Source organism: Ornithodoros turicata, chromosome 6, assembly GCF_037126465.1.
Source record: "Ornithodoros turicata isolate Travis chromosome 6, ASM3712646v1, whole genome shotgun sequence".
Lineage (NCBI taxonomy): Eukaryota > Metazoa > Arthropoda > Arachnida > Ixodida > Argasidae > Ornithodoros > Ornithodoros turicata.
In genome coordinates, this window is record NC_088206.1 from 19084809 (window position 1) to 19103307 (window position 18499).

At 41.8% G+C, this 18499-nt stretch overlaps 1 protein-coding gene across 1 annotated transcript in view; it reads left to right on the top strand.

The window, feature by feature from the left end:
* The window catches only part of LOC135399334 (ubiquitin carboxyl-terminal hydrolase 19-like), a 30036-nt gene extending 13506 nt beyond the window's left edge, over window positions 1-16530 (top strand). The window contains exons 12-27 of the mRNA XM_064631205.1: window positions 41-151; window positions 945-1055; window positions 2387-2470; window positions 3490-3584; window positions 3658-3718; window positions 4508-4623; window positions 4704-4847; window positions 5719-5926; window positions 5996-6185; window positions 6278-6378; window positions 7936-7978; window positions 8856-8931; window positions 10112-10264; window positions 11697-11863; window positions 13030-13397; window positions 16282-16530. Coding sequence (XP_064487275.1) covers window positions 41-151; window positions 945-1055; window positions 2387-2470; window positions 3490-3584; window positions 3658-3718; window positions 4508-4623; window positions 4704-4847; window positions 5719-5926; window positions 5996-6185; window positions 6278-6378; window positions 7936-7978; window positions 8856-8931; window positions 10112-10264; window positions 11697-11863; window positions 13030-13364 — 1995 coding nt within the window. The 3' untranslated portion in view covers window positions 13365-13397; window positions 16282-16530. The remainder of the gene's footprint in view (window positions 1-40; window positions 152-944; window positions 1056-2386; window positions 2471-3489; window positions 3585-3657; window positions 3719-4507; window positions 4624-4703; window positions 4848-5718; window positions 5927-5995; window positions 6186-6277; window positions 6379-7935; window positions 7979-8855; window positions 8932-10111; window positions 10265-11696; window positions 11864-13029; window positions 13398-16281) is intronic.
* The last annotated feature ends 1969 nt before the right edge of the window (window positions 16531-18499 follow it).

Here is an 18499-nt window from a genome sequence, read left to right on the forward strand (position 1 = left end):
TTAACCTACCTTTTTCCTTTTAACATTTCTTTTACTCTAGGTCGTCGCTGAGGAATCATGGAAGAGGTACAAGCTTCGAAACGACTCCATTGTCGTCGACCTGTTTCAAGGGCAGTACAAATCCACCGTAGTGTGTCCAGTGTGCCACAAGGTACCTGACAAACATAGTCTCTCAGTACAGTGGAATCCAGCAAACTAGAAGTTGCTTAAATGGTATTGCTGCTTGAAAAGAACCACAGACACATAGTTTCTTGGTTTTGCAGTGCAAAAATGTTCCTGTGAATCTGAATCAAAATTTTGGTACCTGCGGGTAAACGAAACAGAAAATGGAACTCTCTGAACAGGTTTTGAGGTGCTCTACAACTGTTTCTGAGCGCCATCGCTGTGTGCATCCTAGTTTGAGCCTTTCCGCTTCCGGTGGTGAAGGCCACTTTGCTAGCCTAGGCTAGGCTTATTTCTGATGGTGGTACAGAGACATGTACGCCACATGCTGATACTTGAAAAAATTGATGTTATTAACAATTTTGACTGTGATTGCTTCACCAGAAGGGTTTCGACAACTTTTTTTTCGAACAACAACAACATAATTCTGAACTCTTCCTGCATAACCTCTGAGCCATGGACAGCATCATTCAGAAAAGGCAGTTCCTAGAGATGCCAGAAACAAAGATTGGTGCATTTTTGCACCTCAAGGGTAAAGTTTGCATAAAAGCAGCAATATTATGTTTTTGTCCGTATTTCCCATTTTTCCAAACTATGTTTCCCACGGCAATTGCAGCAATTGAAACAATCCAAGACAGCATTTAATATCCTACACCACATTTCCTCATTAAATGGAGATCCTGATGAATGAAGCAGATTTTCATGGTCAGGTTCTGTTTAAAGATGTTCCACTGTACCAACTTTGCTTCAAATTATTTCACATCTTTTTTTTTTTTTAACAGGTGTCCATCAACTTTGACCCATTCCTCTACCTGTCAGTACCACTTCCAAAAAAGCTGAAGATGTTTTCAGTGCTCTTTTTCTACAGAGATCCATACAAAAATCCAGTTAGGGTAAGGACAGTTTCTCTCCTTCACACTATTGTATGTTCTACTACATTTACACTACTGTTAAAACGTTTATTTTGTCTTCTATGGGCTTCTGCCCACAGCAGGGTTCACACAGGGTCTTGAAACCCTTTGAAACCAATGAACCTGAAAGTTCATATTTCAAGGCCCTGTAAGCCCTTGAATTTGGAGCTGCTCTTGAAAGCCCATTAATTCTGAGAGCACCGTATTTACTTGCATATAGGACACACATTTTTTACTAAAACAAAAATAGCGCCATTGTGGGACTGCGTTCAATACGAGGGGGAAAATTGGAACCCAACATTGAAGGTACACGTAACTCCCGTTTTATTTTTAGATATCCACGGTGATCTCCCCGGAATCGAACTTTGCGATTCTCCCACACAAAATCCTCTTCTGTTCCATCAAGCGTGGACGAAATACTCCCCTATGTTCGTTGTATTCGTCGTTCATCACTCTGGGGCCAGGCGCTCATTCTCATTGACTGCGAGTGGCTCCGCGATACGAGCGGCCACACGAGCACAATATGCTGGTCGGCGTTGCGTGTGACGATCCGGTCATGCTGCTAAAGTCTGCATTCGTTTTATATGCGGGGAACAAAAAAGTACCAGAATTTTGGCGCTCAAGTTGGGTTTGTGTTCAATACGCGAGTGCGTCCAATATGCGAGTAACTACGGTATTTCTTCATAATAACTCATTTGACGAACGATGCTTCGGCTTGAGCTATGTCCTCCGCCATCTGCCTCCTGAACATGATCTGCGTTTATGGATTCGTTCTGTGTTCACGCATACAAAACCAAACATAGACACGTTCATGGTGCTTGTATTTTCGCAACTGCTGGCCATAAATCTCTTCAAATTTTATCAATTTCAAATTTGAAGAGACAGCGAAATACAACCACAATGAAATATTCCATACAAGAAAAGAAATCAGGATCCTTGTGAATTTTGTTATATCAATGTTCAACTGTATACCGTGTTTAGTTGCGTGTAAGATGCACATTTTTTGCCGAAAACTAGCGCCCACGCGAGCGCGATAAGCCTGGTGCTGCGAGAGATGATCCAGACTTGCTACTAAAGTCTGGGTGAGTTTAATGTGCGGGGAACAAAAAAGTACCAGCATTTCAGCACTCAAGTTGGGGTGCATTCAATATGCGAGTAAAAACGGTAGCTTCATAACAAATACTAATTGCCCCATATTTTCTTTTAAGTTTGTATTCTGTTGTTTCTTTCATGAGTTGTTTAGTACTGCATGTTGTTCATTGTTCATGTAACACTATTTTGTTTACCATGCATATCATTTTTTTGTATTCCAGTTGGTTCTACAACTGTGCTATGATGCAAGGGTGGAAGACATGAAGGACGAAATTTTCCGCAAGACAGGGGTCCAGCCCAAGAATGTAAATGATCACCTTTGAAATTACATCAGTAGTGACTGTAAAATTTGCACTCAGTGATATCGTATTTGGCCTGTCTAAAAGCAGGGTTCATTTAGGAAAGCAGTTGTCACTTGTCTACATCAGTGTGTGAAGTCTCATATTGGTAGAGCCAAAATTGGCTATAGTTAGTTTAGCACTAGGCTAAAGGCACCCGGTCAAGTCTGTCCATTGCAAAACACTGCTGCCACCCTGATGAGCAGCGCAGAATATTCAGCCAGAAATAGATTGCTGTAAGAAAGCTTGATCAGTTGTCACACCACCAAACTTACCTGTTATTCCGGTTGGTAAGGGTGACCTTCGTGGGGAAGAGACTTGCATCTTATTGATAGAAATACAGATCGCTTCAAAAGGTTCTTTATTGAAAAATGCACAATACACTTTTCATACATGATATCAGAAAACGATGATACAAAATCAACACATGTTAGCATGGTAGAAAGCAACCGAAAAGCAAATAATAAAATAATAATAATAATAATAAAATAAGTGTGGGTTAGTGTTCCAGCACTGTCAGGCCATTTCGACGACTGCCTTAGTTTTAATATCTTAGATCTTTACTATTCTATAGAAGAAATAATTTTTACTTTGTTATGGAAGCTTTCATTGATCATCACCCCCATTGTGTTGAGTAAATGAGTACAGTCAAACTCCTTTATAGTGAACACCTTTTTAACGAAAATACCACTACAGCAAATTTTTTTAGCGGCTTATCTGCCCCAAAATTTTCAAAACATTCCTAAAAACGGGTCCTGCGGCTTATACGCGTGAAATTACGGTAAATGATTTGCGAGTTTTCAGCAGTTTTCAGAAGAGCCTCTTACAAAATAAGTGAGAGGGGAAAAGGAACAGGAAAATGGAAACAGGAAAATGGAATGGAAAAAACAGGAACAATGTAGTAAATTTGCACAGAGCTCTGTTGCTCAGTTAAGATTGCCGGTGTGTTGTTCAAACTTCCCTTAATTTACTCTTCATATTTACAGCAACGAGTTTTGGAAGTGTACAATAGAAAAATATACAAGTTCTACAGCAAGGGTGATTCTCTAACCGACATCAACCCTAAAGACCAAATATTTGTGTAAGCAACAAACTTTTTTTTGTCTGCATATGTAAGAAGTTGCTGAGCCCAATGTGTCTTGCTTATCTAACAGGTTTGAAGTTCTTGATAAGGAAATAGCCAAGGAGTCTGTAGCTGAGGTTGCTGTAGTACAAGTAAGTTTGCTATGCACTTTGCTATGCACTTTGCTATGCATAAATCTCTGGTGTCTCGCTATCCCCCATGTCTCATGGCTTGGCAGTGCCAATGGCTTGGAGCATTTGTTCCATTGCCATTCTCTCGAAGAATGAAGAACAAAAAGAAATCTCATCACAACAGCTATATCCGATGAGATGGAATTGCTTTGACAGCAGAACCAGCTGAATAAATTTTTGTATGTGACCATAAACAGGGCCTCGCGTCTTAGGGTTGAACCCGGTGAAACCCGATTACTGACCCCCCCTGATTAAGCATATAAAACCTGAAAGCGAAAGGATTTAACCGTAAATTGCGTTGGGTATGAGGCATGACTCTGTACGGTATTTGTTTACTTAATTGTTACTGACAAACATAATATCAGTGCAGATGTACTGATCAAAAGTTAGGTGTCTTTCATGAAACAACAGGGGCCATCCTATTTGTCCGTTCCCAAAATACCATCCCAAAAAAGCAAAAAAAAAATAAAAATTAGAAGTTGCAGTGGTGCTAAGAGCCACCACACAGTGGGCAAAAGAAAGGCATGTTGGGCGCAGTTGTACCTGCGTCGTATTTTTGTTGCCCTGCGCACTGGGACTTTTGTCGATTCCACCTCCAAAACGGGCCAGAAATATGAGTAAAAAAAGTAATAGTATACAGGATTTATTTGATGGAGCAGACCGCAGTTCTACATAAGGGCAGGTACCAGAGCCAAGCTGCGAAGGCTACATGGTCGGGACACTTTGTGATTGCTACGCATTGTTTTTCAGCGTGTCTTGATGCCATATTCTGTCACAATGTGCTCTTCATGTGGGAAGGAATGCGTAGCTGAGCAGGAAAAATTGAAGAGGTGCACACGGTGCTTCCGTGTGGGCTACTGTAACCAGTAAGCATGCAACAGCGTCATCAAATAATCCCCTTTTTGAACTACGTGAACATTACCTTTTCTCTGCTGTTGTATGGCAGGACATGTCAGAAGAATCACTGGGCACAGCACAAGACATCGTGCAAGTTCAGTCCAGAATTGGTCGGGCAACCATTTGTGCTGAGCATTCCTGAGTCGCAGGCCACGTTTTCCAACCTTTGCCGCCTCATGGAAGTATATTCCAGGTAATGACTGGTGCATATAAAAGTGTGACTTTCTTTTTTTTTCGTTTTTTGTTAGTGGCACATTTAGACAATACAACATACAGCCCCAGTTCTACACTGTGACAATTGAACCTCTGTAATAAAGTAGTGAGTCGACTTATCCCCTTCTTTAAGTATTTTAGCTGCAAATGCTTCTACATTCTAAGATATATACCTGCTAAAGGACCATATTGAAATTTATTGACGCAACAGGAGAGGAGGAAACAGGAAACGTGTGCCTGTCAGTATAAGGAGGTGCTTATCAGATAAAGTGCCACTACATAGTGGCCCGTTGTTGAGGGGACATGTACACATGTGCTGTATGAGTTTCATTAGGTAGCATTCAAGGCACACCTGCAGCATTTGTCACACCAAATGTTCTGATGAGGTTTTCCCTGGGTTTTCCGAAGACTTTCCAGACGAATGTCGGCACAGTTCCGCTTGAAGTCTGCCCAGGACGCGTACTAATCCCCCTGTCCCCCACTCCTTCCTGCTGTCCTCTCTTCATCTGTCCACGTCTATACGCCGCTCATAGCCACAGTTGCTTCGCAGCGCTGACACGGAATTAAAAAAAATAATAATAAAAGAAAAACAAAAACAAATGTTCTGATGAAGCTTGCTCATGTTGTTATTGTTTGATTGCACACACAGGTTTGTAATCAGGTGTACAAGCTGCTCTGCCACAATTTTCTCGTGCACAAAGTAGCTGCCCATTTTTGAGTGCCTTAAAATGGACTAAAAATGCCAGCTGCCGTTGCAGCCATGCAATGCAGAGCCGCATGGGCTGGGATCTCCTGTACGAGAAAAGTATGATCCAGTGCCGTCCTTTCTTTTTGCTCATTCTTTTTTTCAGGCATTCTGTGAATGTGTTCCAGCCACCCGTAGAAGCGACGAAGCACACATTCTCAGCATCGCATTCGTCTACACTAACTACCAGTATCAGCAGCACAGGAGATCTGCAAGACAATCGGCTGTGCGACGAAGAGAACAAATCGGAAAAGTCTGCACACGAGTCCTGCGGGGATATTATGGACGAAAATAGCACAGACAGTGCTGATAAGGTATGTTATGCGCAGGGTCTCTGTTTTCAAGTTTGCAGTGAAGCATTTAAAAAAATTCTTGCTGTCTAGTGGTCGGTGTCGTCGCTGTCTACACTGACGTCGGCCACAACACATCCACTCCCAGTGGATAGCACTCAAGTAATGCACAGAATGGATGATGCCACAAGCAACAGCGAAATGTGCATGTTTAACATAGTCCCTGTGAACCCATTTGGTGAAAGTCACATTAATAAAGCCGTGCGAGCTTTTGAAGACAAAGGTGGGTGTTATATCAGAATTGCCTAGTGACCTGTCTCAAATTGTTTCTAAACATACATGGCCTTATGTTTGATATAAAATGGTGTACTTCAGGAAATGAACCCTTGGATCTGACTAGTGTGTACCACTTGGCAATGGATTGGAAAAACGACAGACGACAAGGAAGCTACGTACTCGTGGAATCAAAGGACATTGTAAGGACATCACTGACTGTGGATAACAATTCTTAAAAGCACTATGCATGTAGCTATGTAAATACAGGAGGGCCTCGTTAATTCAAACGTCACACATTTTTGCTTGAATTATCAGTAGTTCGAATTATCACAAATTTGCCTAAATATATTGCAAGACAAACATTATGGTTTCTTATAGGGGTGTGCGAATATTCGATATATTCGATATTCGTACCGAATAACGGTACCGCGCTATTCGTATTCGAATCGAATAACATTTCATCGAATACTCGAATATATTCGAAATTCCGCAAGCTGGCTTCAACTCATGCCTCTGAGCGTTTGGCGAAGCCTACTTTACAATTCTGCGCCTCAAATATATTCTGCAAGGTGGCTTCACCTCATGCTTCTGAGTGTTAGGTGAAGCTTACTTTACAGTTTTGTGCGTGCAGACTTGATGATATCCTGCAAGTTGGCTTCGCCTCATGTCTCTGAGCATCAGGCGAAGCCTAGTTTACACTTCTGCCGCGGGGTTGCAGGCATGGTTTAAAATCGCAATTTGAGGGATCACTGAAAATTGCCACTTTTGAGAAATATTTTAGCAAATGTTGGCAGGGATGTTTAAGCTAGTTTAATTATTTTGAGCTTTGGCTGGACCAGCTATGACACCATAGAAAGGGGGAGCTACTTTATGTCTGGAATTACAATGTTCAGGATAATCCTAGCACAAACGTATTCGTCAATGAAATACGTGTATATAGTTTGCAGTCAGTCTCACAAACTACAACTGAGCCCCAGGTTTCAATGCAAGCTTTTGCTTACTATTCAACAATCAGCACACATTTTTGTGTGGTATTCGACATTATTCTATTCGCTACTACAGTATTCGAAGATTTTACTATTCGATTCGTATTCGATTCGAACCCAAAAATCACGATTCGCACAGCCCTAGTTTCTTATATGGGTAGCTGCACATGTGAAGCACATTTTTCAAGCTTTGCTCTACACAAGCGATTATAAGTAGTGTCACACACGAAACATTGGTGAAAGACGTGTTACCAAGTCTATAAATTCAACAATCTCGAAATGGAGAGGTACAGTTAAAAGAATCTATGGTTGACTGCTTAGTCAATGAGTACTCAAAACAAAATTTTCAATGCAAGCCAAAGCAAAAAATTTCATACGAGACTTTTTGTTTAGCAGACAGGTACACCCACCCAGAGGTGAGCAATCTGTTCAAAGGCCGGTCCCTCAAGAAATGGCTTTGCCAACGCGGAAAAGCCATTTTCTGGGAAATTTGAAGTTTGTTTGAATTAATCAGAGATATGAGACACCTGAGTTTGAATTAACACCAGAGTATACTGTATGAAGAATGTCAGATTTGAAATCTAATTGAAATCTATGTAGAACTGGTTTCACTGCTGTTTTTTTTTTTAAATAATTTTAGACTCTATGTAGAATTAGCTCCATCACCTTTGTGAATGTTGCAGTGGCCTTGGAATGTGCTTGTTCTTCAGAGCTGTTGTAATGTATGATGGTGAAAGCTATTGCAAGATTCTGAGAACTATGTCTTTCCAGGAATATACCATAGCTGATGGGGAACCTAGTTACGGAGCATTCGGTGAGTACGGCGCATGGAGTAGCATGACTGCTGACAACAGCTTCTGTGCCTAACTCACGAGCCCTACTATTCGCGTCTCCAGCGAAGCCGTAGCCACCTAGTGGTGGAAGTGGCAACCCTTGAGTCCAGGTTCAGCGTGCGCCACCTATAGTTCCCTGGAGTCGCGAATAGTCAGTGACAACTTAAGTCCTACAATTGGGACCGCCCTCTCACACGTGGAAGGCTCCTGCGATTGGCTACCAGCCTTTGCACGACACCCCCGCTTCGCGATGTAGTGCCGTCCTCACGCCGCTCTCTCTCTCTCCCCGAGTCCCCACTTGGCCATGCCGCACTACATTCGCACGCGTGGAGCGATTCTTGGTCAAGTGTGTGACTGATGTTTTCACTGACTATAACTAATATTAGGCATAGGCTGTTTTCAGTTGAATCTGTGATAAAAAAAACTAGCATGAGGCAAATGAAATCTTCGATGTGAATCCTGTTGTTCTTGATGCAACATGCTGTGAAAGCCACAATGGAGGGATAACTGGGCTGGCTCCAGACAAGGGTATCTTGCTAAGTGACAAAGACACATAAGGTGTATGCGTGCTACAGTAGTTCTGCTGATCAGCATTTATTGATTTCACTGTTTTCTTGAAATTGGCCAGTTAGTATTAGTACAGCACATGTGCCAAAAACAAGCCATAAAAAAGGAAGATGCCCTTGTCGTTCAGTTGCTAATCAATAGGACAACGACGTAGGATGTGACATTGTGAGACATACGAAATGCTAAAAATGGCAGTTGCAATGCACAACACGGCTAATTTCTCCAAACACCCAGATTTTTAGCAGTGTTACATGAAATATGTGCATGTGTGACACTCGTGTTCCACTTCAGACAATGACAAGATAACACTGGACCAGTGTCTGCGGCTCTTCACGGAACCTGAAGTGTTAAGCCCTCAGGAAGCGTGGTATGTTTGTCGCCTATCATTTTTAGTAGGGCTGTGTTTGTGTTATTTTTAAAACCAAAGCAAATATGAAGGAAATATTTATGTACCCGAAGCTAATACGAAGTGAATATTTATGTACACGAAGCAAATATGAAGCACATAGGAAACTAAACGAATGTTGGTGCAGTTCCTCCTGAAGTCGGACCAGTATGTACGTATCTTTGTGCCACTCATGGCCACATTGTCTTCATGGCGCTAACACAGAGTTTAAAAAAATTAAGTGAACAGCTGTGTATCGGAAGTAAATACTAAGCGAATAGTTATGTACCCGAAGTAAGTACAAAGCGAACTGTTATGTACGTGAAGCAAACACAAGGTGAGTAGTTATTTACCCAAAGCGAATACAAAGAGAATAGTTATGGACCCGAAGCAAATGCGAAGTGGATAGTTATGAAGCTGAAGCAAATATGAAGCGAACGTGTACATGAAACAAACACAAAGCGAGTTGTTTTTTCCCAAAGCAAATACGAAGAGAATAGTCATGTACCCGAAGCAGATGCAAAGCGAATAATTACGTATCCGAAGAAATACAAAATACGTATCCGAACAGTTGTGTACCTGAAGCAAACACAGAGTGAGTAATTATTTACCCAAAGCGAATATGAAGAGAACAGTAATATACATGAAGTGAATAGAAAGTGAGTACTTATGTACCCAAATCAAATACGAAGACAATAGCCACGTACCCAAGCAAATGTGATGCGAATAGTTATGTACCCAAAGCAAAATACGAAGCGAACGGTTATATAGCTGAAGCTGGTACAAAGTGAATATAGTTAGATGTAAAAATATAAACCAAACACACATGCAGCGTAAATGTTGATATACAGCACACATACGTGATATGTGCATACAGATCTTCATACGAAACGGTGCTCACTTTGTTTCTTCTTAACCCTCTCTTCAGGCGTTCTGGGGCTCACAAGCGCAGCTTCAGAAATATTCGAGCATGTTTGGTTTGGAAGAGCTTGGAAGGCTTCAATACCAATGCAGAATTCCATATTCGATTCAGATTTCGAATCAAATATATATATGTACAAGTATTTGCTTCGGTATTTGAAAAGTCCAAATCTGTATTTGCACAGCCATGTTTGTTTTAGGTTTACAAATGCAACAATATTGTGAAAACTTTTCACTTTAGGTACTGCCCTTCGTGCAAGGAGCACCGTCAGGCAACCAAAGAACTCTCACTGTGGCGTCTTCCTGTTGTCCTCATAATACAGCTGAAGAGATTCTCTTTCACTCGCCTCATCTTCCGCGACAAAATTGACAAGATGGTCGAATTTCCCATTTCGTGAGTACTGTTCTCCATGTACAGTGAAATTGCAGTGAGGCTGAAGCAATATTTGTGTTGCATCACTTTAGGATATGTTATCTGTGCATACTTGTCAGTCAGTAGTTACAACCATCCTTCTCATAACATTTTGCTTCTCTCCCTCAAGGGATTCGCCCCGAATTAGAGATTGAAAGATAGCACTGGATTTCCCCTCTGAAATCTGTGAAAGGTATTTAACCCAAAAGAGCTGGAGCCAGTGTAATCCCTCTAAAAAAGACGTGTTTTACCAGGTTTAACCCTAAAAGACATACGGCTTGTACTAAATGGCCTTTGTTGCCCCTGCTCCATAAAAACTGAAGGACCGTGGTCATCATAGTGAATGTCATTAATCGATGAATTGCTTCTGTTTATAATGCTCACTGGGAAGATTTTTTTGTTTATATTATACTGTGTCAAATAATGCATGTTGCTTTAACCGGCTTGCTTTTATGCTGGGGAAAAATGATAGCCAATGTTGGGGCAGTTTTTGTACATATAATAATAATAATAATAATACTTTATTTATAATGGTGCCTACAAACAGCGTATGCCTGCACAGCAGTGCACCTTCGTACATTACACCAAGCTGAGGTTTTGGAGCACCTCCTGTCTAAAGTGACTAAAACAGGGATGAAACAAATCAATGTCATTGGTGAAAACATTAAAAGATGTTTGTATTCGTCGAGACGGTGACTGTCGAGCAGCAATATCTATAACATAGAACGGAGAAGTGTGCCGGACAGTACGGAGTGGTGCGTGAATATGTAAAAGGTGAATCACAGACTCTGCATGTATAATGTCGTGAACACATTTGTACTTAAAATGAAATGACTACTTATTTTTCGGTTACACAGAAAACGTTCAGATGCGTGGTGCAGATCACCAGGTGAGAATCTTCGAGAACAGATTTTCAAATAACGCTTAAAAACTGCATCTGAACGTGTAACATTAGTTTGTCCAATACAATTCCTTGCAGCTGACCCAAATTCTAAGACAGGTAAAAGAAGAGATACAAAAAGAGTCTGCAAGGTTTCTCTCATTTCTCCCATAGGTTGCAGTGCTGATTTAAAATAACTTGATTCCTGTTATGTTAGGGTGCTGTGAAATCATTTACACACAATATAATGGCATCATTACTGTCATTTGGAGGATTAAGCACATCTTCAATCCCACATGCTTGCTTTTAGTTGAAGTACTGGCAGTGGCGTAGCCAGACCTCCAATGTAGGGGGAGCTCGATACGAAAACTCGCCCCCTCACTATACTAATCCTGTGTGCGACAACAGACATACCTCCTTTCGTCTACTTCACTATTGTGTAATGTGAATATTTTGGGCATCACTAACATTATGTTCCCATGCTGTTAGCTGTAAGAGTTAGGTAGGAAAAAAGCTGAGAAATATGTATTTCAGGGGCTTGGATGTGAGCTCCTACTGCTGCAGTCCCATCACTAAAGAAGGTGATCCGCCGTTGTACGACCTTTTTGCTGTCATCAACCATCATGGTGGCATGCTGGGTGGTCACTACACAGCTTTTGGCCGCTGTACTGACCTGTCGAATACTGAGGCCAGTGAAGTGGGTAAGTAGGATGTTGTGCTTCCTGTACGGGTGAACCTCCATATATTGAACTTTACTTGGTTTTTGTGGAGCTCATTAATCTATAGTCGTTTTGGGGGATTTAGCGTTTTCGATTATGGACTCCCGAACCGCCCAATTTTTACGCCTTTTTGAAACTACAATCATCGAGAAGGTCAGTGCACCCTGTATTGCTTGAACAGCTTATCAGCTATCATAGTACCTGCAAAAGAATACTGAAGCTGCACAGACTGTTAAACACACCATGTTTTCTTTATCTGAGACAGTGATGTCTTTACTTGCTGCACTTTCAGTTCATGGGAAAGGTTCATTATGTCTTGGGAAGTAACTTTGTTACAAGTAACCACTTACTCTCCAATTAACCACTAACTGTAATTAATAACACTTTCTGAGAGAGCAACTTTCATGTTGAATACCAGTCGGTGACAGGTAGTGAATGAAGATGAGACTAGTTTCTGAAATTAGAGAGATAAAATACTCTAAAGTAACTAAAATAAGTGTAACTAGTAAGCAAATACTTATGGTTACTTTTGAATCTCCGCATTGTAGTGGACATGTTCCAGACCATATCTCACGGTAGCAGCAGGTGACGTGGTCATTACCCCATCATGGCATTTGGGACTCCAAAAGATGCAGAGGAAAACTCTCAGGAGGATTATGCTAAAGAAGTACTAAATGGCTCCCCAAACATTTTCCAGTTATTATGTTCCATAAAAGAACGTAGCTGACAATAATCTAAATACGCAATGCCTTTAACAGTGCCACTCAAAGAGCATAACCCGCGCAACTGTGTCCTTCCTTGTCTTTTTGACTTGTCTTGACTTGACTTTTTGACTTTTTGACTTGTCTTTTTGAATTGAGACTAGGCATTGGCACTAGACTACACACACAAGATGCCCATGTATCTCGCACGTTCGTTTCGCACTTCCAGCTGTGCACTGTTCTAAGAATACGTGGTGCACGGAGTGTACCACTCACAGGAACACCACGATGAAAACATATTGCGCATGTGAAATGAAACTAGACTCCTTGACTGTACTCAGTTGTAAGTGCTATGAGAGACTGTATTATTGTTATACACAGGCAGATAGTTCCACGTAAGGCCCCCCCCTCTCGTTACCTTGCCACCATTTCTTCTATCTTCTACAGGTTGGCGATTGTTCGACGACAGCCGAGTCATCCCTTTCCCAGAGAACAAAGTGCCAACGTCGTCAGCTTATATGTTGTTCTACCGCAGGAGAGGTGTTGACTTCCATGTACAAAACACAATGAAAACTTCCAACATTGGTGCAAGTGTTCCACTCGCTTCCAAGAAGCTCCAGAAAGACAGGGAAAACCTACTCGATAGAGAATTTGCTGCTCAGCAGGCTGTAGATAGCAACTTGTACGAACACACGCCTTCCGTTCCATCAAGAGATGATCTTGCGAGCATCATGAGTAACCTTGCCTACAGCCCTACAAGCGACATCGACAGTGTGGACTGAGATACTGTGCTTGGGCAATGTTACTACTGCCAGGTAAGTTGATGATTTTGTATACATTTTGTTCTCACTACTTAGGTCTCTTGTCTTTCTGCTGCTGCAAGTTTCGACTGTCCAATGCAGGAACCTACGTTCTGTACAGTTTTTTTTTGCAGCTAAGCTTGGGTCCTGCAGTTGCTAGCCACAAAGCGTGGTTGTTTTTCTGTGGTTATTTTACAAACACAAAATGTTGTGTTTTGCAAAATGTAAAGTGCCTCTGCCTTGACGGGAGGTTCAGTCCCCTTTTGCAAGAGAGCATAAAGTCATAATAAACAAACGAAATAACAAAGCGCACACCTAAATTTTGCATTTAAAGCTAAACGAGACAGTGTCTTAAATAACCACAATAATAAGTTCAGAACTCATAAGGGACGTACGCAATACATGTCATAGGACGTGTATGTCATCCGATTAAGGGTCCAAGCGCATAAGATATTATGTCGTCTAATGAAAAGCACATGACGAAGAGCTACTTTAACAGAAGCGTGTACAACACCACTAATCAGAGTTGTAAAGCGATTCAAATATCGCATCCAAAGTTGTTTGCGTTCATGCTTGAACCGACTCATATGAACCGGTAACCGAAATCACATTTTTCGGTTCAAGTTACGGTTTCAGTTAATTGTCGATGGTGAATTGCGGTTACGTTCCGGTCACTGTTATTGAAATAATTTGCGTTCCAAGCGGTTTTCGATTTCGTTCCGGTTTCCGTCCCTGCTTAAATGATACGCGCACGTGTTGTCTATCGCGTAGTAAGTCGAGCCCGTTTATAACGATATTGACGGGAACGCTAAATCAGATCGTTATATCGGAGTATGATTAAAAACGAGCTTTCCAGAAACTGCCACTCGGGTTCACGAAAACGAAGTGGATCGCCACAAGTAGAATGCCGCTGACCATGCGAGAGTTTGCTGTGAGCGCAAAAGCATTTTATCTAGCTCTAAATTGACGCAGCTGTGTGTCAGCTATTGATAATGTAACCGCCGACATCACGTGAGATGCCGCACCTTTTGAGATCGACGACCTCGTCCATTGCTCACGTTCATTGCGGTACTTCACAACGAGGTTTTGCAGCAGTACAAACCCATAGAGCGCATGCAACTTCGGGTCGAACCACGCGTCTTTCCTCGTCAAAAAGGGGTCTCGGAACTGCGGACGCCATTGTAGCAAGCACGCAGCAAAACAGGGAAAAATAAAAATGAAAAACTTGCGGGCGAGAACGATATGGAGAGGGAACAACCTTCTCTACTTCGCACGAGAATTTCGATCGCTACGTGCGAGCAAGCGTTTCCGTGGCGATCGTTATATCAATGTTTTGTTTACGTGTAGTTCAGTAGTTGAGCTGACGGGAACCAGCAATTTGATCGTAATATCGAAGTTATCGTTCTATCGAAGATCGTAATAAACGGGCTCGACTGTAATAGTTTCATTGCGTGATCACATTTTTTAGTCTCGTAAACTAATTTATTACTGTAAATTTCTTTCAAATCGTTCTTCAGTGTTAGAAATTAATTGTGCATATATCTTAAACACTATTGGAGAGACGTTTGCTTTAAGCTGCTTTCAATTAACCCATATTTTTGTTCAGGGTCTATTTTTGTTGTCTTGGAACTGCGCCCACACAAGACAGATGTGTCCATACTTCAACGAAACTGAGAGAAATAAAAGTGTAGAAAATCCAGTGAGCCGGTAATGAAATGTTAAGGGAATATTACGGGTTAATGTTAAGGTTAAATTGACAAATAACGTTTCTGTCCCCATGGTGACTGGATGCAACATGGCTCGTGCAGATATGATAGTGCTATTCATTTTTATCTAGTGCTGCATTTTACAGACAACCTTGCTTGTCATATCTGCAAAGGTGATCTGTTGAAATGTAATCAACATGCTTGCTTTTCAGTGAAGACAACTCTACGTGAACAGCAAACTTTCTCGACCAGAATACAGCTAGTCCCAGCTCAATGTTGTTTTTAAACAGCGGAGTGTAAAAAAGGAACATTCTAATACTAAGTGCACAAGAGTAGCTGTGCAGTTTCTAATCAAAGCATGACGTGGCAGTACCAACCTAAATGTTAAATGTGCCCTACAACAGTGTTTCCCAAAGTGTGGTCCGCGGACCCCCGGGGGTCCGTGAGAGTGTCCGTGGGGGTCCGCGACCGTCTCTCACATTTCAGTGAGGATTTTCGTCCCCACAAACACGCGCTCGTACATGCTGCCTGATTTCCAAACACCCAGAACTTCCAAAATTGCTACAAGCATGCTTCAACGGCTAGCTTCTAATTTCTGATAGAATAGTCCTGCAATGCACGTTTGTCCGCGTCATACACATACAAACAAGAAGAAGAAACCAGTCCGGAATCGTTTCTGAAGCTGTATCGAAAGCACGCAGCAGCTGACGAGGTTGCTGGCTATACACTGGCTGTGACGGTGTGTGTGTGTGGGGGGGTGTGTCCGTGAATTAGTTCTCATCGCTTCCGGGGGTCCGTCACCGCCAAAAGTTTGGGAAACACTGCCCTACAATATGGTTTGCAAGGAAAAATATGCAACCTAATAACATGGATGTTTGCGCCTCCCTAAGTAAAAATATGCACTTTTCCTAACAGTGTTTTGTTATTTCATTTTGCTGTCACTAGTTGCTCTTGCAAGGACTATAATGTGGATTGTTTTCAGCATTCTTGGAATTAGATATCATTTGCATGCTGGGGCATAATGTCTGCTACATTTTGACATCTGGCCCGAAAAGTGCTTCCTTTTGGGAGGAGTTCATTAGAGAACCTCATGCACTGTGAACATTGTAAACTCCCTCTTGTTTAATATTAGTGTTCCAGTATATCATTGTAGTGTCTTATTGTTGTCCTACTGATTTTGTCTTCTTTTACAGCTCATGAGATGCAAGACTTGGTGTCCTTGCTTTGTCCGACATCCGGTATTTAATACCTCCGTAAATTGTCTACCTTGTGGTGTGACCTTTACTGACACCATTGCCTTTCTTTTGACAATAGAGAGCAAGTCTTCCCTTGCACCTTTCCTAGTATGCAGATCGTTATTTACCTCAGGCCTTTTCTTGAGCAAAAAAACCCTACTGGTCAGGGCTTACCATGCAGAAAACAATAAATTTTTTTCCTTTTTCCTTTTAATGCTTTTACTAATAATATTGGAGAGTCTTGAGCTTTCTTTGCTCGGTGTGGAAAGTACAACTGAAAATGATCTGATGAAGAGCGATTACAATTTTATTCTCTCTCTCCATTACTATCAAGTTCCCTGTACAGAAAATAATTTTTATGGAATGTTCACTTTTGTATTTCCAACAATGTCCCCCATGTTCTTTACAGAGTGCACCATGTATTTGCTTTTTGTGTAAAATATTGAAGCCTTGATTAGTATCTGGTTGCAAGTTTAATATTATTTATGCATGTTTTACAATGTAGTTGTCAATAAATGTGTTGATGAAAACATGCTTCCTACTTGAACACGTCACACATGATCGGAAAATAGCTTATTTGCGTGGAAATTTGAGAGAGGTGTCTGCTTCTTTTGGTGCCCCTGTTTCAGTTTTCTTTATAGACTCGCAAGCGTCGGTAAAAAGTGTGTTCTAGGCATTAGCATATCTGTCCAGCTCATGCCACATTCAACTCGTACCAGGACAATTCATTCCGGGACAACTACAGTTCATATCGGGGAAAACTCATTAGGAATGCGCAAATAATTATTTTAAAAGTGAAGCAAATGGATAAATAACCAGAGCGACTACGAAGCGAACAGATACATAGCTAAAACAAATACAAAGCGGATATTTGTGTGTATAGCCGTACTGGATACACACGCGGCATGTGTACCGATATAAACATGAGTATGGCGTATGTCACGCGATATATTCATATGGATCAGAATATCAAGTAGCTCTCGCTTTGTTTTATGCCCTCTCTCGTGTCATATTCTCCGCCTTCCGTGTGCAGCTTCGCAATTTTTCAAACACATTTGGTTTGGATGAAACATCGAGTTGATTCGAAATTCGAACATAAAATTCCGTATTAAATTTGGAAATCGAATCAAATATAGAAATATTCACTTGGATATTAGAATAGTCGTTTTTACATAGCTGTTTATGGTAAGACTTTGGCCATACTTTGATTTTTTGCTGCCCGGAGATGGGGACTTCACTGTGACTTCAAACCCGTCATCTCCGGGACAAGTCAACTAGAGGTCATTCTAAAATCGTTAGAACCCCCTTGCAGAGAAAGCCCAAGGTCAAACATGAGACTAGACGCGCTGACAGTCTCTGGGGGTTTTAACGATTTTAGAATGTATCACCAGCCCGCCCAGATTTTAAAATAACCTTGTTTCCTGCAGGTCAACTCTGCACAGAAGTCCAAAGACTTCTGTGATTCGCATAAGTGGGCGCTTGAGGCCCCGAGTCACATGCAGTTCGTCTGCATGCTTCAAACTGTTTCTTCTAAATGCGTTTCATGTCGCGAAAACACCCGTCGGAGACGTGCTTAGAGCTCATTTGCATGCTTTCATGGCAAACTTGTAAAATAATCGTGCTAATAAAACGTGGATCAGCTTTCCCGTCTTGCATCGCGCCTGCCACCTTATATACCGACCACCGAACCGCCCCTCCTCTCCCCCCGCAAAAAAAGAAGAAAAAAAAAGCCAACAACCCCTAACTTTTTTTCTGTGTACTACTGTTACAATTTAACTTCTTCTTCTTAAATTTTTTTTTCAACATCCCTGTACAACATCTCAATGTGTGGACTACAGTCACCGCTGGCGGAGACACACCTCTCTGCCTGCAGTGGGTCCGAGGGGGTTTCAAAGAGGGCTCGGCACCAAAATGGCGGCACTGGTCTTTGCGGCTCTGCTTTGCGGCGCCCGCCGTGTGACGTCAAATCACTTGAAGTGGGCTCCTCCCAGTGGGCCTGCTTCTGCGGGCCAGGTGGCCCGAGTGAGCAGCAACGTCCAGGCAACGTCAGCGCCCCAAAATATGCAACGCGTGGTAGTTTGGCAGACGACGGCGGCACTTTCAAATGCATGGTCTCGAGTTGGTCGCACTTGTCAAGATGCCCCGCTTTTTCTGTGGATTTCCTACAGGTTTTGTA